This window comes from Panthera uncia, chromosome E1 (genome assembly GCF_023721935.1).
Source record: "Panthera uncia isolate 11264 chromosome E1, Puncia_PCG_1.0, whole genome shotgun sequence".
Lineage (NCBI taxonomy): Eukaryota > Metazoa > Chordata > Mammalia > Carnivora > Felidae > Panthera > Panthera uncia.
The window spans coordinates 15,732,665-15,756,827 of record NC_064814.1 but is presented as its reverse complement, the minus strand read 5'-3'; the positions used below and the strand labels follow the sequence as shown (position 1 = coordinate 15,756,827).

The 24,163-nt window shown below is 45.1% G+C and overlaps 2 protein-coding genes across 9 annotated transcripts in view; one reads left to right on the top strand and one right to left on the bottom strand.

Moving 5' to 3' along the window:
- The window catches only part of TLK2 (tousled like kinase 2), a 113,321-nt gene extending 101,725 nt beyond the window's left edge, over positions 1-11,596 (bottom strand). For 5 of the 8 annotated variants that reach the window (XM_049637592.1, XM_049637594.1, XM_049637595.1 and 2 more), the window contains exons 1-2: positions 11,541-11,596; positions 9,645-9,730 (exon numbers count right to left, since the gene is read on the bottom strand). In XM_049637592.1, the coding sequence (XP_049493549.1) occupies positions 9,645-9,725 (81 nt within the window). In that variant the 5' untranslated portion in view covers positions 9,726-9,730; positions 11,541-11,596. Of the gene's footprint in view, positions 1-9,644; positions 9,731-11,222; positions 11,463-11,540 lie in introns of those variants that run through there. The other 3 variants (XM_049637591.1, XM_049637596.1, XM_049637597.1) reach the window with 3 other exon arrangements.
- The window catches only part of CDC27 (cell division cycle 27), an 803,505-nt gene that overhangs the window by 90,832 nt on the left and 688,510 nt on the right, over positions 1-24,163 (top strand). The window lies entirely within an intron of this gene.

The window sequence follows — 24,163 nt, the reverse complement described above, 5'->3', positions numbered from 1 at the left end:
CACTCAAGAATGATTAGAATGGGGGAGGCTGCCTGGGTGTCTCAGTCAGTTAAGCATCTAACTCCAGCTCATGTCAGGATCTCACAGTTCATGGGTTCAAGTCCCACATCAGACTCTGCACTGACGGTGCAGAGCCTGCTTTGAATTCTGCTTCCCTCTGTCTCTGCCCCTCCCCCACTCACTGGTGCCCACATGTACACTCTCTCAAAAAGAAATAAACATTAAAAAAAATTATTAGGGGGCACCTGGGTGGCTGAGTCGGTTTAAGTGTCTGACTTCGGCTCAGGTCATGATCTCACGGTTCGTGAGTTTGAGCCCCGCATCCGGGCTCTGTGCTGACGGCTCAGAGCCTGAAGCCTGCAGCCTGCTTTGGATCCTGTGTCTCTTTCTTTCTCTACCCCTCCTCCACTCACACTCTGTCTGTCTCTCTCTCTCTCTCTCTCTCTGTCAAAAATAAACACTTAAAAATTTTTTTGAAAAATGATTGGAGGGGCGCCTGGGTGGCTCAGTTGGTTGGGTGTCTGACTTCGGCTCAGGTCATGATCTCACAGTTGGTGAGTTCGAGCCCCACATCAGGCTCTATGCTGACAGCTCTAGAGCCTGGAGCCTGCTTCAGATTCTGTGTCTCCCTCTCTCTCATGTTCTCTCTCTCTCTCTCAAAAATAAATAAACATTAAAAGAAATGTTTTTAAGTATTTCTTTTTAATTTTTTTAACGTTTATTTATTTTTGAGACAGAAAGAGACAGAGCATGAACGGGGGAGGGGCAGAGAGAGAGGGAGACACAGAATCGGAAGCAGGCTCCAGGCTCTGAGCCATCAGCCCAGAGCCCGACGCGGGGCTCGAACTCACGGACCACGAGATCTTGACCTGAGCTGAAGTCAGACGCTTAACCGACTGAGCCACCCAGGCGCCCCTTTAAGTATTTCTTAAAACAAAAAAGTTATTATCCTGATGAGCAGTGAATGATGTACAGAATTTCTGAATCACTACATTATACACCTGAAACTAATATAACACTGTATGTTAACTATACTGGAACTAAAAACTTAAAAAAAGAAAAAAAAAAAAAAAGAAGAACAGGGGTGTCTGGGTGGCTCAATCAGTTGAGTGTCCAACTCTTGATTTCAGCTCAGGTCATGATCCCAGGGTCGTGGGGTAGGGCTCCACACTGAGCATGGAGCCTACTTAAGATTCTCTCTCCCTCTGCCCCTCTCCCCTGCTCATGTTCTCTCTCTCTCTCTCTCTAAAATAAAAATACATAAATAAAAAGAACAGTCCAAATTATAAAACCAGATTTCCCATTAAAGTCGCTGTAAGGGCAAAAAAGTTGACCAAGGGGCAGGCAGGTGCTAAGACAAATGACCCTACAAGAGAAGCTCTGTGGCCCCACACTAAGCCAAAAGACTACTCTCAAATGAACCAAAGAGAATAGAGAAACGGAAAGGTGAACCCCTCTGTAGGGCAAAGTCACCAAATACTCCAGAAATGATTTTTTTTTAATATGTCTAAAGTCCAAGGAAGGAATATCTGGAACTAGAAAAAAAGTAGTTTCCTTCTGGATTAGGGTAACGGGGCAACTGCACTGTAAAAGCTCAAAGAGAATAGCCCAAGAAGCATTTAACATGGCTAACATACTAGGAAGCATAATGTAAACTAATCCAGTCCCATCACATCTAGTAGTAATTAGGGCCAAGTGAAACCTACCACCAAGAGAGACCTAGCAATTTGAGACCCAGACAAGGCCAAGAAGAACAAGACCGACCAAGCCAAATCATCCCTAGACTTAGGGTTGAAATATGAAATCACTGATAATATACCTTATTTATTTCCCTTCTCCTTGCCTTTTTAAATAGTTTTAAGGAATATTTCAATTCAATCTTTATTCACCTAAAAGTAAACAGAGAATAAGAAATAACGCAAGTGACACTAATGGCCAGGAGTGATGACAACACCCCATACAGGAAGGAAGGGAGCAGATGAGAAGTGAAAAATCACAAGGGAGAAACCTAGGTATGGATTCTTTACCTGCTGTGGCACAAGAGTTCATGCACACTTTTTAAGTGTTAAACAGGTTTATAATATCACTGACTGTAAAAAGTCTGGGGTGCCTGGGTAGCTCAGTCAGTTGAGCAACCAACTCTTGATTTCAGCTCATGTCATGATCCCAAAGTTGTGGCACTGAGCCCCATGTTGGGCTCCATGCTTGGGATATTCTTTCTTTCTCTCTCTCTCTCTCCCTCTCTCTGCCCCTTCTCTGTTCATGTGTACACATGTGTGCGCTCTCACTCTCATTCTAAAACTAACAAAAGAGGGCACCTGGGAGGCTCAGTGGGTTAAGCAACTGACTCTTGATTTCAGCTCAGGTCATGATCCTGCCCCACATCGAGCTCTGCACCGTGACAGTGCAGAGTCTGCTTAAGATTCTCTCTCTCATTCCCTCTCTCTCTCTCTCTGCCCCTCCCATGTGCACTCTCTCTCAAAATAATAATAAAACTTAAAAAAAACTTTTTAAATTAAAAAATGAAATGAGGACTTACTGCACCAAAATCCATGAGAAAACAAAAACTCAGAAAGGTAAGCTCAGATGGGTGGCTCAGTTGGTTAAACTTCTGACGCCTGACTTTGGCTCAGGTCAGGATCTCACAATTGGTGAATTGGAGCCACATCAGGCTCGCATCAGGCTCATGCTGCCTGAGAGTCTCTCTCTCCCTCCTTCTCTGCCCCTCCTCCCACCTGCACACATACTCTTTCTCTCTCTCAAAATAAACTTAAAAAAAAAAGAAAAAGAAAGGTAAGTTCAGCACTCAAAATTTACTTCTATTTGAGGGCATTTGCAGATTTAATTCCAAAGAAAAACTTCGAAAATGAGCTATACCTTTAGGAGGCCTGGGGTGTCGGGAGAGAATAAAGTCAAAGCCTGGGACCTCCCCAATGAGGAAAGTCTGAGAAATCCACCCCATACTTTAAACAAGGAGCACAGGGCTACCTTTTCAGGGCAAGGGTGACCCAGAAACAAACCAGCCCTCATGGAAAGTCAATGGATAGGTTTACGCAGATTAGACAAATTTAAAAAGAAAATAAAGAAGCGGAACGTAGGTCAGAAGAAACAACACAGTATTCAGCCCTGGGAAATGATAAAGACCAGCAATACAGAAAACAAGGTAGGAGGCAGTGAAAATACAGTAAGAAGTTCTAACACGTTTAAATAGAGTGCAAGACGACAATGACAGAGGAGACATATGAGGAGACAACAGCTGAGAATATTCTAGAACTGATCAAAATCAGCAATCCATTGATTCAAGAAGCCCAATGAATCCCAAGAGAATAAATAAAAGTACTTCAACCATTCACAAAAATCTGCACATTGATGTTTATAGCAGCTTTATTCATAATTGCTAAAACTTGAAAGCAAACCAGATGTCCTTCAGTAGGTGAATGGATAATAAATTGCGGTACATCTAGACAATGAAATATTATTCAGTGCTGAAAAGAAATGATCTAACAAGCCATGAAAAGCCACGGAGAAAACTTAAGAGGAATATTACAAAGTGAAAGAAGCCAGTGTGAAAAGGCTATATCCTGTGTGATCCAACTATATGACATTCCAGAAACAATGAAACTATGGAGACAGTAAAAAGATCAGTAGTTGCTAAAGGCTGGGGAGGGAGGGATAAAGAGCCAGAGCACAGAGGGTTTTTAGGGCAATAGAACTACTATGTATTACGCTCTAATAGAGAAATATTGTACATTTGAGCAAACCCATAGAATGTATAACACCAAAAGTGAACCCTAATGTAAACTACAGACTATGGGTGATAATGATGGGTCAAAATCAAGGTGCCTGGGTGGCTCAGTCAGTTGAGTGTTAGACTCACAGTGTGTGAGTTCAAGCCTTTCACTGGGCTCTGCGCTGACAGTGTGGAGCCTGCTTGGGATTCTCTCTCTGCCCCTCGCCCACTCGTGCGCATATGCTTACGAGAGCTCGCTCTTCCTTAAATAAATAATTTTTTAAAAAAACGATGGGGCACCTGTGTGGCTCAGTCGGTTAAGCATCCAACTCTTGGTTTGGGCTCAGGTCATGATCTCATAGTTCATGAGTTCGAGCCCTACACTGGGCTCTCTGCTGTCAGCATGGGGCCTACTTCAGATGCTCTGTTCCCTTCTCTCTGCCCCTCCCCTGCTCATGCACTCATGCTCACTCTCTCTCTCAAAAAAACAAACATTTAACAATAACTGACAAAAATTTGGAGATGGGGAGAGAAAAAGTATTAAATGCTTATTTCTTTATCTTTCATAATAGAAAAATCAATAAATGAAAAAAATCATTTTAAGAGAAGGTAAAAGAGGCGTAAGAAAGATTTAAAAAGAAACACAAGGAAGATTTAAGCCTGAATATATGTCATAGCATTATATGTGGATGAATTAAATCTCCTAAATAAAAGACAAGAATTTTGAGACTGGAGTAAAACAATAAGCTAGAGCAGACCATGCCTATGGGTGACAACTAACTTTACTTTCATCTTCTCAATACTCTTTTCTAACTCAACAAAGACTTATTCAATGTGCATGATGTGCTGAGCATTTCAACAGTCATACGTGTTCTCAAGGAGACTAATAGGGGAAACAAACAATGCATGTCATAATAAAAGTAGGTTATCGGGTGCTAATAAAATAATTCAACGAGAATGGTGCAAGTATCTGGAAAAGCTATAAAGACACATTGCGCTCTGAACAGTAAGCTGAAAGTTCAGCAGGCAAATAAAAAAGGAAAGGTAAAGGAGAGAGCATGAGCCTGTTTGCTAACAGATCAGTCACGGTTTGAGCAAGCAGAGCACAGCACTAGGAGAACAGACCACTGGCTGTGAAGTTGAAAAATTAGGGTAGGAGTTTTAATTCAGTCCAACAGTCTACGGGAACCTTTAAAGCAAGGGAATAAAACAACACTGGTATTTTTAGAAATATAACTGGAGACAGTTTACAGAAAGATAAATGGGGTAGGAGAGGCTGGTTATTACAGTTATGAACGAGGAAGGATTGAGAAAGTAGCAGGGAGAGCAGACAAATGCTTGAGAAATTTCAGAGAAAGAAGAGACAGGAGCTGATACTTGGCTAGATGTGAAATGAGAGAATTAAACAAATACGAAGTGAACGAAAGGGAGAAGTCAACATAAAGGCAAACATAACAATAAATTTAACAGTGCCTTAAAATTCAATGGTTTAAGTACAGACTTTCTCTCAGAATTTATGCTTATTAAGCATTGTCTAACTATGTATTAAATGCAAAACACCTAAACATATATTTTTTTAAATTACTGGATTGGTATGTAAAATAGCTAACACTAGCTATCCAAAACTGACACCTTCTAATTGATGCAATTAACTAAATAACAGGAGAAAAAGTTATCAGTTGCTTAAATATCTTTTCAGAAGTTAAATCTGATCATTTAAACTGATCGTGTATCAGAAAAAAATAAAAATATTTTAAATACGCTGATCACGTATCACTCACAAACTTACAAGAGGTAGAAAATGATCACTTTTCTTCAAGACATGAAAAAATCTACTATGTGATACTACTTAAAAATATATGCTCTTACAGCAGGCTCTATAAAGTGAAGGTTCTTGTGTCAGTACAGACCGTCCCACTTTCATGGATTCTCATTTTGCTCTTCTTTTCGATACCATCCATCACAGACCATATTAATCCTTTTTATTCAATACAACTGAAACTAATAACATTAATCAAAAAAGTAGGTTGCAGTGGGGAATATAAAAAAAAAAATTACACCTTAGACATTTTCTTTGAACTTGCAACATGCAAATGTATATTGTTGCAAGTCTTTTGATGCAGCCCTTTTGAGTTACAGATCCACAGACTATAGTCCTGGTCTCACACAAACCACACCCATAATGCATCAGCCACATTTTCTAGTTTCAACTTCTTCAAAAGTGAAGCAAGACTTAAGAGATATTTGCCAAGGATCTAAATGAAGAATTCTTCCAGATTACAAAAAAACAAAAACTTATAAACCTTTAGAAGTATCTCTTTATTGGCTCACCTTACAGTTTTTCCATGGCAGTCAACTTAGTTTTCATAGAATCAACAATTCTTACATTTTGCAATTATATTTCACTGGTCTCCAAAATTTTTTATTAAATTATGTAATTATAATACAAGTGCAAATTGTAACAATGTGATCCTTGGTAAGTCCAGAATTCAACCAGCGGGAGCAATGCAGTGGGCATTAGCAGGTCTCACAAAAAGAGAACAGAGGTTTATTAAGACTAGTATCCCTGTTACAAAAGATTTAAATTCACATCACTTTTATTGTATTTGGCACTTAGTAAGTACCATGTAAGTATTTACTACTATATTAGCATTAAAACTAAACTGGCTACAAGGGCACCTGGCTGGCTCAGTCAGAAGAGCATGAGATTCTTGATCTTGAGGTTGTGAGTTTGAGCCCCACGTTGGGTATAGAGATTACTTAAATAAAAAAATAAACTTAAAAAAAAGAAAAACTAAACTAGCTATAAATACAGTGCGTGCAGGGGTGCAATTCTACCTACTTCACATGGCCTCTGGAATCACAGAGACTACCTGTACTTAAATTGTCAAATGGGGTGCCCTGCTGGCTCTAAAATGGTGGAGCATATGACTCCTGATCTTGGGGTTGTGAGTTTGAATACAGAGATTACTTAAAAGAATATAATCTTAAAAGAAAAAAGAGAGAGAGAAAGCAGGGTAGGGAATATAAGCTACAATAGGTCCTCACTGAAAACATTTAAATACAAGGTAGAGTCAGTTTCACATAACTAGAAGTGGCTTATCCAGTATAAGGGAGGAGACCTTAAAAAAAGAAGTAGGATAGCTCACATATCAGGTCAACAAGAAATGAAGAAGTAGGTTCACAACCCAATTTAACCTTATCACCTCAAAAATGCTAAAAGGATGGTTACATGCCCTCCTAAAAAAACTGGCAGCTAGATAGAGGAGAAAAACCAACCCTATTTTCTTGGTGTCCATCAGGTTACTTTCCCCTATCATCAACCCACTAGTGACAGAAAACCCCAACCTCTTAAAAATCCACACAATGCATCCCAAGGCACAAAACAAATCCTTCTGGTTTACCAGTCATTAAAAATTAAACACGCTGAAAGAAAGAGAAACTGAATGCATTTAAATGCAAGAAAATTTTATATTTGTGAATTAAAATCCTACCCATAAGAGCAACTTAAACATAAATAATAAATGTGGTGGCTTTTGACCATTTTATTTCAGTCTAAGTCTTGTGATGTAGATCTAACTTGCAGGTGTAAAAAACTTGAAGCGACATAACAAAAGATCTATTAACAACCAGGAAGTTCAAAGACTGCAGCCACTTAAAACACCCTTGTCCACTAGGAAAGAATCCACAATGGCACTAACTTTCTTCCTTCTATGGACATCAAAAAGTACTGAAAATGTTACGAATAGTTAGGAGAAACTCAAGAGACAGCCCCTGTGGCTGCACCAGTCCCACTAGATGGCACTATCACAGGAAAGTCACTCTCCTCTCCCATTTGGAGCAAGGGCTGAAACTGAAAACTATCAACTCAGTGACATCCTCAATGGGAAATGATGACCCATAATGAGGAATTCAAAGCTAGGAGGCGGAGTTTTTCTCAAAGCACCTTTTCTCCCAGTACATGGCCTCCTCCTCCTCAGTCCCATTTCAAATCAGTGGTCTGAGGGATACAATGTCTTGCAGGCAAAAGAAGTTATACAAAATGGATATTTTCTTTTCTTCTTCCTAACTCCAAATTACAGAATATTTACTTGCTTCCCCCCCCCCCCCCCAAGTTTCTTTGCTATGGGGAAAAAAAAAATCCCTTGCCAGTCCTTGAATAATATTTATTATGATATACTACAGTAAGTATAGTCATAGTAGACTAAAAACATCAACATAACATACAGTTACTGGCATAAAAAACATTTGGATATAAATATACTTCCTTATACATACAACAGGAAGAACTTCCTATTAAACAGATTAAGTCTTCTGACACCTTAATTACCAGATTTTAACTTAGGCCTGGGCAGCAAGATTCACAAGGTCAATTATCGCCATCACTTATGCTCCACCCCATCAAAAGAGTACTTGGATATAGCTATCACGACCTTAAAAATCGAGAAAAAGAAAGGCATACTAACAACAAAACCCAATGAGTTTAAACTACCATACAATTTGAATACAAACTTACTTTTATTCCATAGGTGACCACTTGAACAGACAGATTTGGATATGAACCTTGTGCTGAATTCCCAAATGAGAAGACACATAATCAATTTAATCCAGAGATCAATTTAATACTCAAACATACTGCTCACTTCCAGTTGAAGCTACTTCTCCTAGATCAGAAAACTTACACTTATACGTGTATCTTCAATATGTGTCAACAGTCAGCATAGCCTTCCCAAAGTGCCCTAAGTGCCACTTTAATCAAAGTGGCCAAAGAAACCAAGAACTACAAAATGTGCAACAAATCCTGTGTTCCCACAGCACCCGGTCACGGTTCTAACCCAGATGTCACCGAGGTATCATCTCTCTCTCGCTTCCTCCACGACGGAGGCTTGGAGGCTCTAAGTTGGGGTGTCATTCCTCACACCCTGCACAGTGTCCAGTATGCGGTAGACACTCCATTTATCTGTTGAATGAACAAAAACTAACAACCTACTCCAGCTCACCAAAATTATGAGACCCCTCAAAGCAGCCAGTTTTTCCAACTAAACCTTGACAAACACCTTCTTCTTTAAGAAGCTACTGACCAAAGCAGGTCACTGACATTCAGGTCTCCATGAGAAGTAAGATTTCTTGAGAAGCATGGAAAGGTATGTATCACGTGAAGTCAAAGATCAAAAATTCACAAGTCTCAAGCCCAATGAATGCAACGATCTTAGAATGGTGAAGCTTTTAAATACAACATCGTAAATATATTTTACATATTGTATTAAAATCATAAGTATATTGTACTAAAACCGTCCTATGAGAGCAGAGTGAACTACATAAGGACTCAGAGGAAGCCATAACGTTGCTTAATGTAACCACCTGGGGGCTTGATCTTACTTTATGTTCCCTGAACAAAAACAGCGAACAAGAAGGAAAAATAGGAGGAGAGAAAGCAGTCTGGGGGTGCAACCAGGAGGAATCTGCTGAGCTACAGATCTGGAGAACTGACAAACAGCCGAAGCAGATTTTTCAAAACTCTTATCACAGAACTATCCAAAAAACCTACCGTAATGAGTCTATGCCAATACCTTTTCGTTAAGTTTTTTTTTTTTTTTAATTTAATGACTGAGTTGTTTTGACAAAATATGGCACAAAAGCCAGATACACATCCCATTAGTATCCTTGCAACAAGACCCATGGGAAACCTCTCCTAAATTAGAGGGGAAAGAGATGCATATAGTTCCATTTAGAATCCCTTCAAATGTACCGTGAAGTTAGCGGAATGACTGGTAGGAGCTAAAAGTTCATCGGAACAGGTGAGCCCATCTCCCCTGCAATCTACCAGTATGACCCACCCAAAATGATCATACCTGTTTTCTAAATGTGTTTCCATTTGACCGTGAACAGTGCTCATTATGGTCATTTTACTCACCTTACTAACGCCAACCCCTGTAAACCTGGCCTCCAGTAATTCCTGCCGTCGAGGGTCCAGGCTATGCAATTCTTCCATCATTTCTACTGGAAAAGAAAAAGTAGGTTGTGAGACCATAAAAGCTAAAACACGAGGCACCAATTTTTAGTTACAACAAAATGTAATTATTTCATTGAATGGTCACATACAGGTAAACCTCAAGTAAATACGGCATACAAGCGATGAACTACAATGTGCTGCCTCAAACAGTAATACATTGAAAGTTAAAACGCTCAGAAGTCCTCTTCGGAGGGCTACTATATCCTTGTCTAGTTCTGATTTTAACAGCAAAGAACCTCAAACCCCTCATATAATCTCAGTAAAAGTTGAACAAGGACTAGCTTGCAAAACAACGACAAAAATTCCTTCCATCAACCTTTGAATTTAACCAAGTACTTTCGGATATTTGTTTCCCAAACCCACAGGAACTAGTTCTTAAACTAAAAATATGAATCATTAATAATAATTTAAAAATAATGCAGCATGAATCAGATGCTACAAATAACTTCAAATAACGCTATTATATAGCTCCTTTCTCTGAAGAGCTCACAGTAGCTCATGAAAAAAGGAATTAATTATTTTAAATTTAATAGAGAACCCATGGTAAAACCATCAACCAGCATTCACTCAGGAAATTAGCAGAGCTCCATAACCATCCCTTTACAAAATCTTTTTTCTGACCACTCCCTGGAGCAGTAGGTTTCTCTAGACATCTGCTTTTAGCACTCCTCCCAAGCAGGGAAGGGCAGGAGGACACCATTTTTAAACTCCTTCCACAACCAATAAATGCACAGGCTACTTTCAGCAAATACGTCCATCCATCGCAAGAGATCAACTCTTGCAGAGCCCACTGGAAACCTAATATTACAAGTGGAATAGGAACATATACCATTACACAGAACCCCTTTGAACATATTATTAAACAGCGACTGGAATGATTGGCATGATTTAAAAGTTCACTGAGAACATGAATTAAACATGCTCCTCTGCAATCTAACAACTCCACATTAACTGTAACAACCCCTACCAGTCTTCCAGTTTCATTTCCCTTCCTGGATTGAGAGCCTGGGGCAAAGGGGAATGAAAGGGTGACAAATTAAAGTTTCACCCACACAAACGAGCGCAGGTTAGCGAGGGAATAAGGAAATTCTCGAAAAGGCAGAAAGGCATCTTAAAAAAGAAAAAGAAAGAAAGGAAAAAGGGGACAGAGTGTGCTTCCCCTAAGTGGCCTTCCTCGCGTCTCGCCCTGCCCTAATCAAGGCCGGAATGGCAGAGGTTGCAGCCTCCCTCAAACCCTAGGGTCTCTCAGAACATTTCCTAAACCTCCATCCCCAGGCCCGGCCCAGAAAATGACGCCCCAGCGGTTATTCCATTTAATGTCAACTCATGTTAAGGAAATCTCCACTCTGTCTCATTCCTGTGGGGCCTTGGACTGGGATCCTCCCTGCAGCCCACAGCCGGGAAACAGAACCGATGGGGCCTGGTCCCGGCGCCCCTTGCCTCCCGCCGGCTCCAAACTTTCCCCAACTCTAGGCCCACCTGTCACGGAGGGAGGGCGGGCCGGCTCTCGGGGGTGCCCAGGAGGCTGCCGGGGCCTCCAGCTGCCGGGGCGTCCCCTTCGCCCTGCCGGCCGCCGGCCCCACTCCCAGGCCGGGGCTGCCTGGGCCTCCCCCATCTTCAGCCCGGCCCCTCGGCGACCCGCAGCCCTCGGGGAGCCCCTCCCGCCTCAGCGCGGAGGAGCTGCGGCCCGGCCCCCGGGTGGGCCCGGGCCGCAGCCTCCTCAGCGGAGGGGGGGTCCCCCGGACGGTTAATGCCCCAGGCCCGGCGCCCTCCCCCGCCCGGGGCTCAGCCTCTCACCTGCCGCCGCCGCCGCCGCCGCCGCCGCTCCACGCTCCTCCCGGGAGGGGCCCCGACCCGACCCGGCCGCCGACCGCTCCGCTCTCCCCCTGGGCAGGCCCGGGGCGGAGCCGGGGCCTCTCCTGAGCGCCGCAACCCCCCGCCCGGGCAGCCGCCGCCGGCGCCGGGCTCCACGAGAGGGCGGGCGGGGGAGGGGGGCCGCGGAGGCCGCAGATCCCCGGGCTCGCGTACAGAGCCAGGCGCCCGACGCGGGCCCGGGCCCGGGCGGCCGCGGGGGGCGCGGGACCGGCCTCCTGGCGCCGGACAAAGGCCAAGGGAGGCGCAGGAGGGCCCAGGCCGGGCCGGGAGGTGGGGGCCCGCTCGGCTGGGGGCCACTCGGGTGCGGCGCGGAGGGCGGGGGGGTCGGAACCGCTGGTGCCCAGGACCCGCCTCCGGCCCCTTAATCCGGATCGGTTCGGTCCGGATTAGTAGTGATCGGTGTAAACACACTAGTGAAACCGCGTGTTTCCTCGCGAGATTTGCACGGCTGGGAGGCAGGGGGGGTCCTGGGGGGGTGGGGGAAGAGCCGACAGTGGGGGAGGAGGGGGAGGGGACGAGGAAGGTGGGGGGGTCCCCGCTGCCCCGGCGCCCCGCCTCCTCCAATCAGCGGCCAGGCTGGCGGGCAGGGGTTAACCAGGGGACCCCGCGCCGGCGGAGGAGGCCGCCGCCTCGCCGGGCGGCTGAGGGCGGGCGCACGGGCGGCGCCGGCGACTGGCCGCCCCGAGCCCGACCCGGGCCGGAGTCCCGGAGCCCCCGCCGCCGTCAGCGTGTAAGCGGTCCCCGCCCGCGGGACCGGCCCGGCCGAGGCGGCTGAGCCGGCGCCCTGGGCCGTGGACCGGCGCTGGAGGGGCCTCGCCGCCTGGGCCAGGCGCTCCCCGATCCGCTTCAACGAACCCCGCGCCCGCCTAGTCCCTCGTCTCCACGAGTTTGGGTGAGAAGTGGGCTTGCTCTGCCCAGGGATGGATTTCAGAGGAAGAAAGCCCGAGAGCCGGCGGACCCCACCCGAACTTCCTCGGAGACGCCCAGTGAGTTCGCTGTGGCCACCGTGTTGGCTTCTCGCACGCCCCGCCACTCTCCAAAGGGACTTTCCGGCTCCCCAGACCCACACTGGCCGCCCTGGAAAGCGGACAGCACTTTCCCTCCACATACCTGGCTGGCAGAGGGCGCCTCCAGGGACAAAAGGTGCCCTGGGATCAAAGCTGAACCCCCCACCCCCACCAGGATGCTGCCCTCCGGAAGGGGGGGGGCGCTACCCCAAAGGGACTCCCCGGGCACCCAGGGGGAGGTTCCATTTCAACCTCTGATTAAACAAAACAAAAAAACACGGCCCTCCTGGTACTTAGCGGGACCAGAGTGTAAGTACTAGAATGGAAAAAAAAAGGCCTGCCCTTCACAGAATGTCTACTGAGGAACGAGAACTAGGAAGGGGTGCGTTCCTGCGCACAGTAGCCCCAGCAGCAAAGAGGGCTTCCTGCACAGGAAAAGGCTCCCACTCTGATCACCCAGCACCAAAGAAAAGAAGCACATTCTCCACCGACTTCTAGGAGCCAGGACACTGCAATGCCAATACCCGACTTTGTATTTTCCTCTAACACTTCCTTGATCAGACGTCTGAAGATGATTTAAGGAATACAAGTGAATCACAAGGGGGAAAGTTCAAACAATGAACAACAGCCTTGAACTTTTCCAGGGGGTCCGCAGTTACTTCAAGTGGAGTTTTGCCTTTTTTTCCTCACTAGTTTTTTTCTTATTTCTTGCTATATTAACAGAACACAGACCTGCTGAAAGGGCAAACGACTGCGGTTTACCTTTTGTTAGTTGTGTGACCTTCCAAACCCTTGGGCAAATTAAGGCACTGTGGGAAAAAAATCCATTAAACCAAGCGGCACCTTGCCCCTGATCCCAGCCAGGTTGGAAAGTGCACACACATGTTTCCAAAGATAACAGTGTTTGAAGGGGAGGGGGAGATCCAGTGGAGGGCAGAGGGTAGGGAAAAAAGGTCAAGGTGGAGGGCTATCCAGAGAGCAGGTGAACCAAGGGACGCATATTATACATACGACTTGTCTTCCACTCCAACACAGAAGACCAGCAAATTGCGTTCTAATGAATAATCAGGAAAGTAACTCCTTAAATGACACTGGAATGTCTTAAGTGGAGAGAAAAGAGTTTAAGAGAAAGAGCACTGGACAGAGAGCTGAGTTCTAGCCTTGCTGATCCACAGACAAGCCACATGGACCTGTTAACCTAACCTTTTCAAGCTTTGCCAACCTCATCCATGAAGGAGTCCTTTCCAGACCTAAAATGCTATGATTCCATTTTTTGAAGTAATTATTTAGAATAATCATCGGAATACAGGGAAAGGTGTTATTTTCGTTTCACTTTTCCAAGTGTGTTTTCTCAGCATGTCAGAGAACTTCCACTGCCACAGGCCTGTTCACAGCCATGCTCTAGATTTAACACTCATCCCAGTAGGAATTGCTTATAGGGGTTTAATGAATTTGCTTACCACAAAGATTGGGTGCTTCTATTTATAAGCATCATATACAAGAAGATATCAAATATCAACAGCAAGGGAAAATAACCTTACCCTTTCCCAGAGTGAGATGGGCAATTTTTTTAAGTTTATTTAAAGAGAGAATGAGTGAGGGAGTGGGAGGGGCAGAGAGAGGGAGAGAGAATCCCAAGCAGGCCCTGCACACCAAGCAAGCACAGAGCCCAACGTGGAACTGGAATCCACAAACAGGTCAGGATCTGAGCCAAAACCAAGAGTCAGATGCTTAACCAACAGCCACCCAGGCACCCCCAGATGGGCAATTTTAAAATTGTCCAATGGTTCCTCTCACAATGTGATTGAACCTTTGGTTCATGAATCAATGTGTTTAAAGTATGTTTGCTCACATGGTAACTTTGTCAGACTCAGCTTGTCACAGACTGGCAAATGGTGACATTCCCCATGCAAAGGCCCACTGGCTGTGGGCAAATAGATCCAAATAGAAGCTGTCCACATTGTGCAAGCTGCTCCTTCCTATCTTCAGGGGAATGTAGGACAGCTCCTCCAGGTTTATGTTCATAGTCACAGAGAAGAACACGGAGCTGGCTGGACGTGCCTCAGACTAGTTCTGATCCTCCCCAAGGAGTGCTCTGCAAACCTCAGTAGGTTAATATGCTTTAAAGGGAAGAGATGTACATTGGTCCTTGGGAAGTTCTTGCTTAAAGCTAAGCGGAATCCGTTGGGGCACCTGCGTGGCTCAGTTAAGTGGCTGACTCTTGATTTGGGCTCAGGCCATGGTCTTGCAGTTTGTGAGTTCAAGCCCTGTGGAGGACTCTGTGCTGACACTGCGCAGCCTGTTTGGGATTCTCTCTCTGCACCTCCCCGCCTCACTCTCTCTCTCTCTCTCTCTCTCTCTCAAGATAAATAAATAAACTTAAAAAAACCCTAAATGGAATCCGTTATTTCAGTACTACTTGGAGCCTAAAATGTGTAATATGCATATGGCAATATCCAGGAGGGGGATGGAGGTTTTCAGCACGTTCCCATTTAATTTTGGAATCATCACTGTTTTTTGTTGATTGGTTGGTTCAGTGTAGCCATGGAAAAGGTGTTCTGAGGAAGACACTGGGGGAAACTAGTTTTAACTTCCTTTTGCTCTTGGCCTATACCACACTAATGATTGTCCGGCATCTCCTTGAATGTTTCATAATATCCACCATCTGCAGCAAAAAGATCCTGGCATATTTTACTGAGCAGGTTGACAGTGAGTCTTAGTGTGATTGCACCTTTTCTAAAAGGAGCCTGCAGTGGGGTGGCAAAGAGGACATAGTTATTAGTCAAGATCCTTGATTTTAATCTGTCTCGCCTCTTACCAGCTGTAGGGCCTTAAGCAAGATATTTAACTTCTCCATACCTTTAGCTTATCCATAAAATGGTGTTAAAATAAAATCTCCCAGGACTGTTGGAGGATTAAATGAGATAATATATATGTGCCTGATAGAGTAATCCCTGAATAAATGATTCCCGAACTCCACATTTCTGCAAAGGGTTTATGTACATTTGTCATTAGATTGGTTTAGAGGCACACAGTTTAACTTTGGGAACCAGGCTGCCAATGCACTGAGTTGTTTAGGTGTGCTGTTTCATAACAGAAAAAGGAAAAAAAAAAAAAAAAGACTTAATGTCTTTTTAATGAAGCATTATGTTTGTTGTGGGGGAGTGGTGTAGGGAGTAGAGAAAAACAAAAGTTGCTTGCTTGGTCTCTTTATGTTGTTTTCCCCCACCCCTAAGAACTGAGGGTTTCTCATCCTCTGAAGAAATACGGAATTTCATGGAGGCAATATTTCCACTATAGATTGCACTAGGCAGGACAGTATACAACACTAAAGTATTTGTGACTGGACAGAGCTAGGTTCTGATCCTGTCTCTTCACCTCTGGGTTCCCCATCTGAAAACTGGCCAGCACATCTTAACTCCATGAGTTGCTTTAATTAAAATTGAAACAGTGATGGGGCGCCTGGGTGGCTCAGTCGGTTGAGCGTCCGACTTCAGCTCAGGTCATGATCTCGCGGTCCGTGAGTTCGAGCCCCGTGTCGGGCTCTGTGCTGACAGCTCAGAGCCTGGAGCCTGCTTCACATTCTGTGTCTCCTCTCTCTGCACCTCCCCTGCTCACACTCTGTCTCTCTCTCTCTCAAAAATAAATAAACATCAAAAAAAAACTAAAAAAAAAATTGAAACAGTGATGGAAAATGTCATAACCATGCTGGACGGGACATACAATAGGCATTTAGTCAACATCATTTCCCCTCTTCTCCCCATTCCTAACAATGGAAAAGAGTCTGGTTGCCATGAACATGCACTACAGATTTTAAAAATTCAGATCTTGTCCTTCATAAGACTCTCTGCCAGTCACTCTCCTATCTCTGTTTGACATGTCCTCCTACTGACTAGCTTGCTCCACAAACCCCTCTTGAGCAGATGCCCTTGACACCATTTGCTTTATTTATCATGTCCTGCATTCTTCCCCCCCAGCCTCCTGAGGGTGGAACAATATTCTTATTCTCCTAAAGAGTATCTCCCTTCTCTAAGTTCCTCTTCCAACTCCATCCCCAAATGTTATTTTTTTAATAATTGCCTTTTCCCTGCAGTGTGTGTTCCTTCTTCCCAGGAGCTGCAATGCAAGATAGACAAATAGAGGAGTGAAAGAGAGTAAAGGCCACTGACGTGTAGCCAGCCCCCTCCCCTTAGCTGTTGAATCCCCCATACTGGTCTTTCTCAGAAAACTTCAAGACAGGAAACAACAGCAAACACACGATATTTTTGGAAACGGACAAAGTATATTTTTAAAATCTCTGTTCTTCAGGGATGGGTAGGTGGCTCAGTCAGTAGAGCATGTGACTCTTGATCTCGGGTTTGAGTTCAAGCCCCCATGTTGGAGGTGGAGCCTACTTTAAAAAATAACTATAAAAATAAATAAATAAAACTCTGCTAAAATCTCAGTTCTCCTGTTTTTTTTTTTTTTTCTTGTAAATACAGGTCTTTAAAGTTTATTTTTATACAACCCAACATGGGGCTCAAACTCACAACCCTGAGATCAAGAGTCAGACTGACTGAGTGAGCCAGGCATCCCTCTTCTGTTGGCTTTTTATATTAGGCTTAAGTAATTAACCTTCTGACACAGTGACACAGGTCATGAGGGAAAGGGGGCCCAAGCCCCATGCCCATATGAAAAAAAGGGGATCACCCAGCAAGGGGCAGGACGCTTGGGGACGGTCAGCCGTGAAAGGCAAGTCAGAAGATGAGCGTGTTTTTGTATAGCCTCTGAGTTAAGAATGAACTTTACGGGGCGCCTGGGTGGCTCAGTCGGTTAAGCGTCCGACTTCGGCTCAGGTCATGATCTCACGGTCTGTGAGTTCGAGCCCCGTGTCGGGCTCTGTGCTGACAGCTCAGAGCCTGGAGCCCGTTTCAGATTCTGTGTCTCCCTCTCTCTCTGACCCTCCCCCATTCATGTTCTGTCTCTCTCTGTCTCAAAAATAAATATACGTTAAAAAAAAATTAAAAAAAAAAAAGAATGAACTTTACATTTTTAAATGGTTGAAAGAAAATAAAAAGAGGCATAGTATGGCACATGAAAATTACATAAAACTCTAATTTTGGCATCCATAAATAAAGTTCCATTAGAACACAGCCACACTAATCCTTTACATGTTTGTCTGTGGCTGCCCTTGCACCACAAAAACAAAACTCGATAATCATGACAGGCCAGTAAAACCTGAAGCATTTACTATATGGTCCTTTACAGAAAATGTGTGTCTACCTTGGCTCCGGGCCAAGGGTTTCTCAATTTGTACTAAGCCTTGACCGTTTTGCAAAAACGCAGGTTCTGATTTAAGAAGTCTGGGATGGGGCCTGAGATTCTGCATTTCCAGTGGCTCTCAGGTGATGCTATTGCTGCTGCTCTGTAGACCGTCCTGAGCATCAAGGCCTTGAAAGGCTTGTCTGTTACATCAATTTTTGTGAATGATTTCTAAGTAAGCAAATCTTAGAAAACATGAAAACTTGGAGTGCAACCCATAATAACCTCAAACAGACTTTCCACATTTCGTTCCATTGTTTTGGCATCATGTGACAGCCTGAAGGATGTGGAAATGGATTTGCCAGCAACCTCACTGAGGCCAAAGGGATGGGGGCCCCAACACTCCTGTTATGTGAGGCTCCCTTTTTTTAAATTTTTTTTTTAACGTTTATTTCTTTTTGAGACAGAGAGAGACAGAGCACGAACAGGGGAGGGTCAGAGAGAGGGAGACACAGAATGTGAAGCAGGCTCCAGGCTCTGAGCTGTCAGCACAGAGCCCGATGCGGGGCTCGAACCCACAGACCACGAGATCACGACCTGAGCCGAAGTCGGCCGCTTAACCGACTGAGCCACCCAGGCGCCCCAAGACTCCCTTTTATTTGTCCTAAACTTATCATCCCAGCTACAGAAAGGTCATCTTTCTAGGTGTTCCGGAACTTGAGAAAGAGGTCTGAGTTGACCTTATCCAAATTATTCTTGATTTTTCTAATTTGAGGCAAGTCTCCTCTCTTAGCTCTTCCTTCAGTGACCAGTGTTCTCAGACCCTTGGAGAAACAGCCTGGGTTCAAATCTAGCCCTTCTATATACATGTTCTGAGACCTAGGGACACATAAGCTCTCGTGCCTCAATTTCCCTACCTGCGCAACAGAGATGGTGTTTGCAAAGCATGTGGTATGCCACACTGGATTTGTGCAAGCATCTCAAAATGTCATATATCCCAGGGCACCAGGGTGGCTCAGTCGGTTAAGCGTCCGACTTCAGCTCAGGTCATGATCTCATGGTTCCTGATCTTGAGCCCCACGTCGGACTCTGTGCTGACAGCTCAGAGCCTGGAGCCTGCTTCAGTTTCTGTATCTATCTCTCTCTCTCTCTCTCTCTGCCCCTCCCCACTTGCTCATGCACACACGCTCTCTCTCTCTCAAATAAATAAAACATTAAAAAAAAAAGTCACATACCCCAAACCTGTTTCTCCCCCTAGCTGACTTGTTTTAGCAAATGTCAATTCCATTCTTCACAATCTAGACCAGAAAGCTTGGAATTATCCTCTTCCAATTTTACCCCCAGCTCTTTCATTCCAGCCTGTCTGCTCCCACTTCAGAGCCTTTGTACTTACTGCCCCTCCACCTGGAATGCTCTCCATCAGATGCCTAACTGGCGTTGGCCACGTGTTTTGACATCACCTGAAGTGTGTCCTATCTTCTGTGTACATTTGATAATGATACAGAGCTGGCAAGTAGCTGTCTTTCCATGACAGAGTGAGAAGAGCCTCCCACCTCTTCCAAGGGACAACCATTACAGGCTTTTGAGTAGAAGAAGTGAGGAGGGTATTTTAAAAAGAAGAGCATAGCCCCAAATCAAATGCTTGCTCTCATGTCCATGCCACTTGGAGAAACAGACAATAAACACGTGACTATGTCAAGGGTTATGACTGCTGTGGGGAGAAAGCAGGAAACATGAATAGAGCACCAGGCCCTGGTGGCAGTGTAGATGCTACTTTCTATAGGGAGGTAGGTCAAAGACAGCCTTTCTTCGATAACGTGCCATCTTAGCAGGTGCCTAAATGAAATGAAGGTACAAACTCCGTCACTGTCTAGGGGAAGAGCCTTCCAGGAAGAGAGAACAGTGAATGAAAATGCCCTGGGCCCACAAACTCGCAGGCCTATTTTGTCAAAGCGTGTTTCTGGGCTTTCTGGGCTCTGCGTGATACAGTGAGAGAGATGCCCGCCGCAGAGCAGAGCACACGGGCAGACCACAGGTGCAGCAAGGTTCTGCTACAACAGGGTACTCAATGCTGTAGCGAGTTTCAGCAGTTTTGAGCCTGTGTTTAATGTCTGATCCCAAAGGACAGGGATTATAACAAAAAGCACTTATTGAGCATTTATAGGGCAGGAACTAGAATAAGAGCATGTTCATTATCACATTTAATCCTTTCAATCTTGAGGGAGGCCCACCATACAGACAAGGAGAAAGTGCAGGAGAGGTATGAAGTCCCCAGCCAGCTCACAGGCAGCTGCAGGGGAATCCTCCCAGAGAACGTCTGGCTCCAGAGCCAGGGCAGTTCGCCACCTGTGCCACTGGGCCTGGGTGGCAGCAGGTGGGCTGAGTGCCCAGGTCTGCCCCTCCTGGCCTGCCCCAGGTTCCACCTGCTCTTTTAGTTTGGTTCAGTTAACTCTAACTTTCCTTCACCTCATTCTGGTTTCTTGTTTCATTACCCCATATTCATTGTGTGCCACGTCTTTCCTTAGCTGGCAGCTAGTTCTCATTTCCTTTGAAAGTTCACACCCAGGCAGGTGGTTACTCAGGTAAGACTCTTATCAAATTCATCAGCACCCAGAATCTGGTTCAGGTCCCTTGCTTCAGAGTTCATCTAGCTCAGGAAGAATGTAATCAAAACACTGAGAGAATGGGACACACCCATGATGTCACTTCACTCATTTTAAAAGGAGAACGTGACTGCCAAGCAGGGGCGTTTGACCAGCAGACTCTCCTCACAGAAAAGCTACTCAGGAAGGCAGACCGCCCCAGGAGGTGGCTCAGTGAGCCAGGGGAATGAGTGGGCTAATCTTACCGGCTCCACCTGTCAAGCTGTGTTCAGCTGCTGTTCTCAAGTCCTCAAGACAGGACATGGTCTTCTAAAAGGCCAGAGCATTGGTCTGTCCCTGTCCTGAAATTACACCAAAGCCCTGCTTTTTAGACTCCTCTCTTGGATGCTGGGTGGGCAGATCACAGCTCTTCTGAAACCACAAGCAATGTAGAGGCTTACATTTTCTTAGACATTTGGATCGCCCATTTTTAGCCAACTCTGCTTCTTTGTAGGTGGCTGATCTCATCCTACACTTGTTGAATCTTCCAAGTCTTGTTCTCAGGGTTTTGCAGGTATCTATCTTGGTGAGGCCTCAGGTTTTAGGCTCTGCTCTATTTATTAGCATAAGACTTTAGGGAGTGCCTGGGTGGCTCAGTCAGTTGAGTGTCTGACTCTTGTTTTCAGCTCAAGTCATGATCCCAGAGGGATCGAGCCCCACATCAGGCTCTATGCTCAGCATGCCTCTCTCTTGCTCCTTCTGCCCCTCTCCCCCACTTGCATGTGCTCTAAAATAAAAAAATTAAAAAAAAGATTCTCTCTCTCTCCCTCTGTCCCTCTCCCCTGCTCTCGCTCTAAATAAATAAAAATAAAACCTACTCTTAAAAAAAAAAAAGACTTTGGGAAAGTTACTTCAACGTCCTCATCTATCAAACTGAGAGCTAACACCTGTCCTCCTCCCCAGCTTTCTCAAGCATTAAGCCTGTTAACACAACAAAGCTTTTTGAGAATTATAAAAAAAAAAAGTATGTAAATAAAAATTGAGATGATTTTTCTTTTCCTTTTTTTAAAAATGAGCAGCAGGCGAAAGTTTATTAGAGTATAAGATTAGAAAGGAAGAACAGTATGAAAACTCTCTTTACAGAGAGTGGGCATTCAAAAGTGAACGCCCCTAAAAATGAAATTATTTTTCAAGGCAAGACCTCCCTATATCAACAGTTGCAACAGGGAAAGAGAAAGTGACATCAGAGCTGGCCCCAGAAACCCACACACAATCTACAGCCTGTACTGTCTACCCAGCAGCCCAGTGTCCATTATTGATGGGAGCGTGGTTCTATCTGGTCCAAGAACCACTGCCCTAAAAAATACTTAATATCTCGACTTGAAGCCATCCACAGACTAGGGATATTGTTTGCCTCGTCTCCCATTGTTCTTCCCTAAATCCAGATTTTGGTGCAGAGTAAGTGCAATGCTGTGAAAGGAATACAAGACACAGTCATAAGACCTGGTTCAAAAGTCAGCTCTGCCTATCAGTGAGGCTCAGCCAAGAGTCACTCCCCGGACTGAGCTCCTGACCGCTCCCCGTCTGTAAAAGGGCTGTTCAGATGACCTGCCCTCAGAACGGCTGTGAGGCCACGACGTGGTGACCCAAGTTAAGAGAGACTAGCATGAAGGTTGGCATGTAGCAGAGACTCCAAAGATGCTTGCTAATATTTTTTCCAAAGAAGCTTGTTTAAAACAATAAAAACATCAGTCACGGCAACTGATTTGACAAGAGAAAACAGTCTATCATTAATCGCCTCAAAATGCTAGCTTTCTTCTGAGGTTTTGACTTTTGCCTGATATCCCAAGCTCTTTTGTTTGTTTGTTAAGAATGTTTTTTTGTCTTCCTAATCTAACAAAATATTTGGAAGCCAGAATAGATAACTGTGTGTACGAGGGGGGGACTTCTTGGTCACTGTTTTAGCCACCAAGACAATGGTGTGTTAGCCCCCATGTTATTTAAGATTTTACTTTTGTTCTGAGGTTCGGTCACCAGCTTCAACGCTGCAAGGATATCACATGGTAACAGGCTCCCCAGTCTGATTGCGAACTTGAAATCTTATTGACCCATCCATGCCACTCCTGTGTCAAAGCACGAACACCCGGATAGGTGCCTTTCTCCTCTCACACAGACGCAAGACTCACCTGACAAACAAGTCCTTCTTCCCTGGGGAACCCTTACACAAACCCCCACATTGACAACCAGGAGCTGAGCTAAGGCCCTGCGGCCTGGGTTTTGGTTCGTAGGGAAGGGGTGGGGGCTGGGAGGCCTCAGGTGTTCATGCCTCCAGAAAGCTGGCATCACACCTGGCACTGATGCTGCATTTCTGTGCTGCCCTGTTGGGCTCGTGCGGGTGGGGAGCTGGGCCCTCGTGGGCCTTCCACGGCCTCCCCTCCCCTCACCGGGCTCCCCAGCACAGCCCACCCCTAGGGAGTAGGCTTGGGTTTGGTTCTCCAGCTCCTGCCGGTCTGTCTCCTCCACCAGAAAAAGAGAAGTGTGTGTGTTATGTTAACAGATTCCTGTGGAGTGTCCCCTTGTCCACTGAGGGCATTCTGTCTTACAACTGGGAAAACAGAGGTGTAGGGTGTGGGGCAAAGAGCCTGACCTGGGAGCAAATGCTGAACCAGGATCCAGTCCGAACGCCATTCTGTGAACGTGCGCTGGTTACTTCATATTCCAAGCTCCAACTTCCTCCTCTATAAAATGGGGATACAATACCCTTCCAGAAGGACATACCTAAAGCATCAAGCACAGTGCTTGGCCAAACAGACAGGCTGTAACATGGGTCTTCCTGGAATGAGGACTTCTTCTTTTGCTCATTTGACTTTTAAAAAAACCACCTTCCCACTTGTGTTGGCCGGTACAGATTTATAATACATAAAATTGACTTTATAGAGTTTTCAGGAAGTCTCTGCACTAGAGCTGGGTTCCAGCATTGCTGACTGAAGTGTGGTGGCCAGAGGCCCTAGCAGCACCAGCCACAGAAGAGGGATGGAGGGGGGAAAGGGGCCCAGCCTCTCCTCCCCCCCACTCCTTGGGAGGCAGCAAACTTTTTCTGTAAAGGGTCAGATATAGTAAATACTTCAGGCTTCACAGGCTATTGACCCTGCTGCAACTCTGAGGGCTAGCAGGAAAATAGCCACAGATAATATATAAGTGAAGGACTATGGCTATTTCCAATTAAACTCCGTTTGCAAAAACAAGCTGCTGGTTGCAAAGGTGGTTTGCCAACCCCTGCATGATTCTCAAACTGTAACTGACATTAGAAGCACGAAGGGGACTTCTTCCGGGCATTCATTTTCGAATGTCCCCTCTGTAAAGAGAGCTTTCCTATTATTCTTCCTTTCTAATCTTATACTCTAATCAACTTTTGCCTACAGCTCAAAAAAAAAGAATCACCTGGGGGCTTCCTCAGAGGCTGATCACTGGGCTCCACCCCCAGAGTTTCAGATTCAGTGGGTCTGGGGTGGAGCCTGTCGTCGTTTGCAATTCTAACTTCCCAGGTGAGGCTGAGGCTGCTGCTTTGGGAGCCTCTCTAGAACCACTGTAGCCTTTTCCACTTCCCTTCTTCCTACGTGCACCTAAAATACTTTATTCCTGTTGCAAACACAGCTTATATTATATTAATTATATTATATTATATTATATTATATTATATTATATTATATTATAT